The 9,032-nt window shown below is 41.6% G+C and overlaps 1 protein-coding gene across 1 annotated transcript; it reads right to left on the bottom strand.

Moving 5' to 3' along the window:
• Nucleotides 1-2,023: 2,023 nt before the first annotated feature.
• LOC147621109 (uncharacterized) lies at nucleotides 2,024-5,266 on the bottom strand. The gene is made up of 8 exons (XM_086824482.1): nucleotides 4,107-5,266; nucleotides 3,648-3,727; nucleotides 3,458-3,547; nucleotides 3,237-3,338; nucleotides 2,984-3,141; nucleotides 2,782-2,844; nucleotides 2,458-2,635; nucleotides 2,024-2,342 (listed from the first exon to the last, which is right to left on the bottom strand). The coding sequence occupies exons 1-8, from the start codon at nucleotides 5,038-5,040 to the stop codon at nucleotides 2,202-2,204; spliced, it is 1,746 nt and encodes a 581-aa protein (XP_086680608.1). The 5' UTR covers nucleotides 5,041-5,266; the 3' UTR covers nucleotides 2,024-2,201.
• Between the last annotated feature and the right edge of the window lie 3,766 nt (nucleotides 5,267-9,032).

Below are 9,032 nucleotides of genomic sequence, written 5' to 3'. Positions count from 1 at the left end.
GGCAATGAAGAATTTCACAGACAACCCTCCCACCCAAGAGACTTCTCCTTCCCAAGCTTCTATAGAGCCAACCAACATTCTTCCATCTCCACTTCTCTTTCCAACCATCTAGCTCTATCGGTCTCCACCCTCTTACTAACCATGCCTAACAAAGTGCTCTCTGCTTGAAATCTTCTTTGGGAACTATCCTCCTTCAGGCTCAATGTGGTCCCAAGAAACTCAATCCATTTTAGGGAAATCTGATTAATATCACCAATCTCTTGGCCTCTCTCATCCCTACTTTGCTCTATTACTTTCATGTTCCCTTTCTCCTTAGCCAAACCAAATAGGTATCTAACTAGTGTCCTCTTGTTATTAAAAGCTTTCCACTTGTCTCCTTTTTCTCTTTCCCTAGCCAACTTATCATCCTCTCTCTTCAGTTGAGCCTGGCTTTCCTCTCTTGTCTCTTCTCCTCAGCCCTTAGTTTACTCCTTGCATCTCATTAGCAAAACCTCTCCAAGATCCATCCATGCCCCCTTACCTCTCAATCTTCTAATAGCCTCTTCATTAAGGAAAACAAACAACTCATCCTTCAGTAAAAGATTATTCACCCTCAGCTTGTGGAAAATTATCTGAGCTTATCTTCCCCCCCATTCAACATATCCCACCCCCATTTCAAGGGTATATAGTGAGATAAGGCAAAACAAGACTCCACTTTAGAAAAGAAGGCATGAGGTACCCATGTGGCTTGATGACCGAAGAAAACCCTATTAATTCTTGATGATAACCTGAAGTGTTGAAGGCTAAAGTACGTATGTCTAGGTTTAGATCCCCAAGCCCCCAGGTCTCTTCCATCAACAAGACCCATCTTACCTTTAAGACTTTTCCACTTCCTCTTCCCTTGACCCATCAACACCATACTCCCCCCACACCTATCAACATGCTTCTTTACCATATTAAAATCCCCCCATAATGATGCAATGGCATTGAATGTCTAGCGTAGCAATCCATTCCCACATCTCACCTCTTATTTTAGGGTTATGAGCTCCATATACATTGACTATCCACACCCTCTCCTCATCGACTTGTATTTCTACCATTAGAATGATTAGCTAATGCTATGCTTTAATTTCTTCCTAACAATAGTCAAGACCCCACTGAGGCCTAAGTTCACTCCCCCATACAAAACCATCCAATCCAAAAACCTATCCTTTCTCCAACACTTCAAACCGAAGAGATCATGTTCCTGAACTACCATCACTGACATCCCCTAAGCCTTCACTAGCCCCCAGAAGACTTAAGTTCTTCTTCTTGTCCCTTAATCCTTTCACATTCCAAGTACACCCCCTCACTTCATAGCTCCTATTCATTCAAGACTTGTAACTGGAATTGTATTCGATCTCTGTCCTTTGCTTGTCGTTTTACAGGTAGACCTCTCCTTGGAAGGAAAAAGAGTCAGAATATGGAATAACCCAAGGGAGAAGAAGGGAAGAGGGGGGTGGGGTTGTATTATTGAGAACTCCTGCCATGCAGTCATAGCATGTCCTCTTTACATGACAGATGGGCGGATCTCTCCTCTCTTGTTGCTCTTTGCAGAGAGCTGGTTTTGGAGATATCCTAGGAGCACTGAGCTCAAGGCTAGCAGCTGCCGGCCAATTTCCTGAGAGACTCCTGGTTTTGATGTTTGTATAGTGGGCACAGGTCTCTCTTTATCTATATCCTTTGGTTGGATCATAGATACCAATCAGTATTTCTGGTTAGATACTGGTCAGTATTGCTGGTTGTCATATACAGATGATCCATCTGCCATTAGCTCTTTTGGTGGGTTGTTGATCAGTTTGGCTTGCTGGGATGTACATATCCGTATGATAAGTTAGTTAAGGGGGGAAGGGTAATGATGCTACTGTGCAGATATCCTTGTATCTATGAGACACTGAGGAGCCTTAAGGCTTCTACTTCCTGTATGAGGATCTTTTTGCTGTGTTGGCAGGTTTCCTATTAATACATAAAACTTACTTTTGCAAAAATTCAAAGCCTTCAAAATTTGTGGCTCCATAACTTCTTGTAAGCAAAAGTTCGGATTATTTGACTTTTTTTCAATGGATATTTGGGACAATCAACTCTTTTAAATAGGTAGCTCATGGCTGTTTGTTGGATTGAAAACTTAGTTCCCGAGTAGCTCAATGTTGTAGGTTCAAGTGCACATAGCATTGAAAAAAGGATCATTTCTTAGAGGCCAACTTTGAGAGTGCCTTTTGAAGAGCTTGGATCTCTTTTGTCACAGAGCAAACAATGCTGTCAACAGGGGGAGCACGAGGAGTACATTTTTCATGTGGCTCAATGAAAGTCGGTTCGCAGGGAACCTATTCACAAAGTAACAAATTTTGTAAGTGTCAATATAAGTCATCTCATGTGTGTGTACCTGTGCGTGTGCATGTGCGGTGTGCACATAGGAGAGAGAGAGAGAGAGAGAGAGACCTTCTTGATGGTCTGAAGCCATTCTCTAAGGGCAGGGAGCAAGGATAAAAGCTTCCTTGGTTCTATCTGGGCAGCTTGAGCCTTGTGCAATGCAAGCTGCACCTCATAGAGTTGAGCCCTCACCTCTTTCTCGCGTAATTGGCAATCCACAATCTCTTGCTCCCTCTTCCCAAGCTCCCTACCACAATGTATCATTTTGTTGACCCTCAAAAAACTCTCACTCTCAATACAACAAAACCAGAACATGCTATAAATTGCAAACTGCATCATAAGTGAAAAAAACAAATTAACAAAAAGCTTGCACAAAGCTTAGTGTTGTCTCACCTCTGTAAGGTATTCACCCGCCCAAGGGCATCATCTAAGCTTCGACGTTGCAAATCGAACTGCCTGTCATCGTTGTATGCTTGTTTTGATGTTTTTCCGTAAAGTATCGATGATGTGCATCAAACAATAATGCATATATGTGAAGTAGAATATCATCCTGTTGATTCAAGTTTTGCAAATGCTAATCTTACAAAACATTTACCTCTCTCTTTTCTTAAGATCATTTAGTTCTCGCGCTACAGCAAGCTTCTCGCGTTGTAACCTGCAAAGTTGCTTCCTCAAATATTCTACCCTTTGCCCATCTGTCCTCTCCTTTTGGCTACTTGTTGAAATGAGTTGATCAATTTCATGTGACGAGATCTAATTTCCTCTTCAAAAATGAAAATTGTTAGTTTTCTGTATTGACAAATCACAACAAATCTGACAGAAAGTACTCAGGTTTGCTTTTGAATTACCTCTACCGACTTCTCAGATCCTGGTTTTAAATGTGTACTATCTCCTTGCTTTTGCCGCTGCTCTGATTTCATGTGCAGCATTTGCATCTTCATCTCAACAATCTGCAAAGCATGGCAAGCTTCTATTTCAAGTGTTCCACATGATGTCATTAGGCTACAACCTGGATGATCAGAAGCCGCTCATAGAGTTTAACTGCATTTGTTGAAAGCTAAAATCTAACCTTGACTTCATACTCCATGGCACACTCTAGCAGTGCTATCTGAAGCTCTTCTACTCTCTTCTTATGAACATCGATTGATTCCTCCTTAGCCTGCAAAGATTCACACAAAAGTTCAAAGGGGTCGCCTCACCTGCATGAATGAGCTTACATGGGCAGCATTGTGATGTTGAGAAATTAAGTGCATGATGACCTGTAAGAGTGGTGGATAAGGAGTTGGGTTGCCTATTGGAGTGAGCTTCTTTCCAAGCAGCTCACTGATTTGATTTCCACCTGTACGATGCCCAAAACAATGGTTAGCATAATGGTTCCAAGGTCAAGATGTCTTGTCCAAATCATGACCATCCGCAATTGTGTGGCTGTGAAGAGGAAATGAGAGGAAATACATTATTGTACATAAACCATTGTACACAATGGGTACAAGGGTTTTCAATACTCTACCCTCCACGCAAACTTGGGACTATTAAACTTACAAACCAGTTGTTTTATGGGCTTCTCAAAAAGATGCTTCTACCAAATAACTTCGGCCATTTGATTCAAGGCTTCAAGTCTATTTAGAAAATAGACAGCAAGAACAAACTTGTTCTATGACTTTCTGTAAAAATCAATAGACCCCAAAAAAGGTCACCAATCATCTCAGTTTTGAACTCACCATTTATCTCTATTGTTTCACTCCAATTGTTGGACCCAACAGTTTTGATATGGTAAGAAACCTTCTTGGGCATAGCATTCTCTTCCTGTTGGCATGTCTCTTTGGCATTGCTATCAGAGTCTCTTTCTTCTTCATCTTCTTCGACGCTTCTAATGCGTAGCCCCTTGCGAGGCCCTCCATTTTGGCCCTTGCTTTGCATGGCATGGGGCTCATTCTTCTGCAATGCATGCTCCATCATGTCGAAACTGTTGCTGCTGATTTCCAAGGGGGCAAAAGACCTCCCATAGAGGGATGCATCCTGCATCTTGCCTTCTTCACTGCTTCTGCCACCTTCGCTTCCTACACAGTTGGGCAGGGACTTGGCCGGCGTAAGGTACCAGAAGCTTGCTTCTGCACTCTGCTGATCGGCTATAGTAGGCTCTCCATTAGTTATGGAAGGTCGCAAGCTCTTGATAAGCTCCCCTCTCATCATTTCTTCAATTGCAGGTGCCATGGCAGAGACGGGGCGACTATTCGATGCCACCACGAAGGCGCTCTCTCCAGAGCCGGAGCTCAGAAAGATGGATCCATTAGAATTAGGGTCGGGGCTAGGGTTTGTCCCTCTCGGGCTAGAATTAGAATTAAGGTTTCTTTCTCTAGGGTTAGGGTTTGTTTCTGCAGGAACCTCTGCAGAAGAACCAGGGTTTCGAGTGCCATCGCCATCGAATGACCCAGCAGGCTGAGTCCATGAAAGCACCATTTTCTCGAGCCCATCAGCAATCTGGTCGATCGCATCGGGATCCAACTGATTCCTCCAGTTACTACCGGCCTTTCCGCCATGATCTTCCTTCGTCATGCCGTGCTGATGGCCGGGAAGCCCGCTTGCTGCCGCGTGCTTGCGGTTTCTAGGGTTGCGCACAGAGCAGCTCTGAGGTTTGAAGTAGATGCGCGTCATCAATGTGCTCTTAAAGCATCGGAAACCCAAGAAATTGACAAGAATTTGCAGAAAAGGTTGGTCGAATTATCCCAAAATGATCATGCTGGATTCAGCAGAAACATGTCGGCCATGATCAAAGAGCCAGTTGAGCTTGAATAGCCCCCATTTTCCTGCCATTGTGAAGCAAATTTAGTTACTAACCGTCCAACTCATGCATCTCCGGCATTGGCTGTACTCAGTTGAGCCCCCCATTTGCCTCCCTTTGTGAAGCAAATTTAGTTACTAACCGTCCAACTCATGCATCTCTGTATACATATATTTTTTTAAAAAGGAGTATACAGGGACCATATATATATTTTTAAAGGTCTTCGAGATTTTAGTAAATTATGCCTTCAAATCTGCCATTCTTAGTAGTAAAACCATATAAAATGCAAAACATAACATAACATTGTGAGGAAAATTTTTTTTTTTCACTGAAAGCTTCTATTATTCCTAATGGTGGAAGAAATTCTATGTATTTTTTGTAGTTTTTTCTTTGATTCTTTTAAAAAGATTTGGTGTAGATATATTTTGATTAGCATGTATTGCTTGTGTAAGCATAGTTATTTTGTTCACACTAAGAAGTCAAGCATGAAGCAAAGCAAGGGTGGATGTTTATCATATATGCAATGTAAATTTAGATTTGGTGTACACATGTTTTGATAAATATTTTTTGTTTGTGTGAGTTTACAATACAAACACTACATAATGGCAAGACACCTTTTACAAATGAGTATTTGTAGCTTGTTTAGCAATTAAAGACACCATGAAGTTCAAGAAGGGATCAAGCAAGCACAACAAAAGGTAAAAGAATGTGGGAAATTTTGGCAAAATGTAAAGGGAACGTGACAGGAAGTTATAGGTAACTTCTCTATTGAAGACACGAATGGCCCAAACCTGCCTCCGACGGGTCAATTGTAGTAAAACCGGTGTAAAGTGCTCCTAGGTGTAAACAATATTGGGATAAAGCAATCTTGGACCCGTCTTCGACATGTTTTAGCCTACTCTTAGACACACAGAGAATATACGTGCATGTCGTTGTACCAAGGATAAGTTTCTATGCACACATATGTCTGTTATAATGCGTACTCATAGCCTCTACACATGTTTGCATCTATGACACATGCACATGCACATAGAACACATGTATATGCACATGAAGCGAACACACACACACACGCACGCACGCACACACGCACATACACACATATAGAATACACATGCACACAAAATAAGAATATCATCGACAAATAAGAAACGATATCATTTTTGGTTCAAATGTTGTCAAGGCGGTAGATAAGACTGTTGGTTGGTTACCAATGGGGTTGCTTGAACACACAAGCTCTTGTATAGGTGTTGAATGCACGAGAGTGGTTGAGTGACTTGCTTGGTGTTGCTTGGGCCTCCATTCTTATCAAACCTTAGGTGAAGCTGTTGGGGTTGAAGTCGGTGGTGAGACTTTCTTCACGTTGTTCGATTTTGGCAACCATATGATGGGATTACCACCTCCTCCACATGCATGTGTACCCACACTTGCAAGCACAGGTAGACACACAACAATATATACACATGCATGTACACGTCTCCCCCATATATACACATGCATGTACACGTCTCCCCCCCTCCCTCTATGTTAAAATTTTGAAAATTACTCCCCCTCCCCCTCTAGTTTTGACCAAAATTCATGGCAACTTGATTTTGTGGAGAGCAATTGGGTTTCCTCTTTGTGAGCAAAATTTAATGGCATGTTATTTGTGTTTCTCCTTGTGTTTGTACTAAGATTTGTATCTTGGCCTTCAAATGCTTGTGAATTGCATATGTGTATACAAATGGGTTGGGTAGCTCTAATGAAACTTGGAGCTACCCCACCAAGTTTATAGAGTTGCATCGTTATTCTTAAGGTAATGGAGATCGAAGGGTTTTACTTTTTCTTCAATAGTATCCTTGTTGTTGAAGCACGTGCATAGGCACTCATCTTTGATGAACATTATAGATTTGTGGCTGATGCCTTTGGTGCTGATGTTTGTTTTTTTAAACATGATTAGGGGGCTTTTTGATGCACTTGAGAATCCAAGCTTTGGTATTATCTTGGTAGTACCCTTGTGCTTGTAGTAAACTTTTTGGTACCCACACTTGTTGACTTGGTGGAGTTCTTTAAGGAACTCGCATAGGCTTTTGTAGACGGTGTTGTGGAGTACTTTTCTTTTTCCTTGGCCTCTGAGTGCTGCATTGAGGAAGAGGCTTTGACTGTTGAGGCACCCAAATTTAATTGGCATCTTCGTAGTATCCTTGAGCAACAAGTAGCTGCTTCTCCACCCACATTTTGATACCATTAAGATACCTTGATTTTTGTTATCTTGGTGGATTTTTCTTTGTGGTTGAAGTGGAAGGTTGTGAGCCCTCCTTCACTTTAGTTGGCGCTGAGGCTGCTGCTGCAAGTTTGAGACTCATGGGTATTTTTGATGATGACGAGGCTAGAGTCTCTTGTTGAGTGGTTGTCGATGATGAGGATTTCGAGCATGCGGTTGTCTCCTTTAGTGAGGTTTTTTGATAAAGAGGCATTGGCTTCGGGGATTTTCCTTTGAGTTCCTTGTTAAAGACAAATGGATGCGCGTGGGAAACTTTTTGGAGGAATAGATCTTGAGTGAGAGGGTTTGGCATCAAACTTCATTGGTGAGGATGGGGTTGAAGGAGTAGATGTTTTATTGGAGTCGGTTGTTGACGCAGATGGTAGGTCATTGTGTAGAGGGGTTTTCGTGGAAGAGGCTTGTAACTTTTTGCGTTCAACATCATAGAAATCCATTAAGGTTGGATCCTCTTCCTTGCAGTATGGTATAATCAACTTTGTGTCATTGACCATCATGATAACCCTATTGCTGGGGCAAAGCACAGTGGTGCTTGGGTAGCAATAGTCCATTTTACGTCCCAAGATAAAATCTTCTTCCAACACATACTCAACCACAAAAAAAACTTGTAAGTAAGAGGGTTAGTTTCAATATACATTATATGTTCAAAGCACCCCAAACATGGCATGTTCAAGTCTTGTGTAAAGGGAATTCTTTCAAGATGAGCCGTGAGTGTTGGTTGACCTAATAAATCCCATAACTCGAGGGTTATGAGATTTTGTTCTCATGTTGGATAAAGATGTGCTTGAGCTATGGTGATTTTATTGGAAAGTTTCAATCTGACCAGAATCCTTGTATGTTCAAAAGTACCCAAACATGGCATGTTCAAGTCTTGTGTAAAGGGAATTCTTTCAGGATGAGTCGTAATGAGTGTTGGTTAAACTAACAAATCCCATAACTCGAGGTGATGAGATTGTGTTCTTGTGTTGGATAAAGCTATGCTTGAGCTGTGGTGATTTTATTGGAAAGTTCCAATCCAACCAGAATCCTAGGCATCTTTTCAGTAAGATATGTTGGAAGTTCCAGCTCCTCCAAGGTCTCTTCTTCCCGTAATAGCAATTGTACAATGCATGCAGGAGTGTTCAAGGTGACTGTTTGCATGGATTCATCAATTGAATATAACGAATCACGTATCCAAGTTCCACTAAGGACGACATCATAATCAAGGGAATCTAGGGTAACATGGAATGTAAATTCCACATCTCCACCAATTGTTTGAGTAGCATAGCTAAAGTAACCGGGAACTTCAATGTTTTATTCATTGGCTCCTCTTGCAAGACCATTGTCTATAGGGATGAGTTTAGGCTATCCCAATGACACCCAAGTGTCTATTGTCATGATGTTGACTAGCTCAAGGGCTAATCAATGCGCGTTTGCGTTTAACATCATTGCTATAGGAAAATCTAACCATACCATGATATATTCTTCAAAAGGAACTAGTTTGTGTTTTAGCTTTGTGTTTTAGCTTTAGATCCCATTTCTGTTTTATATTTCCCTTCACTTTTGTCCTCTTTTTGTCTCTTAGCTTTTTTAAGAGGACCCAATGTGCACAATGGCACACTTGGT

Source organism: Cibotium barometz, chromosome 30, assembly GCF_041138505.1.
Source record: "Cibotium barometz isolate CiBa-2024 chromosome 30, ASM4113850v1, whole genome shotgun sequence".
Classification (NCBI taxonomy): Eukaryota; Viridiplantae; Streptophyta; class Polypodiopsida; order Cyatheales; family Cibotiaceae; genus Cibotium; species Cibotium barometz.
Note: the sequence above shows the minus strand (reverse complement) of the source record. Positions and strands in the feature narration are given on the sequence as shown.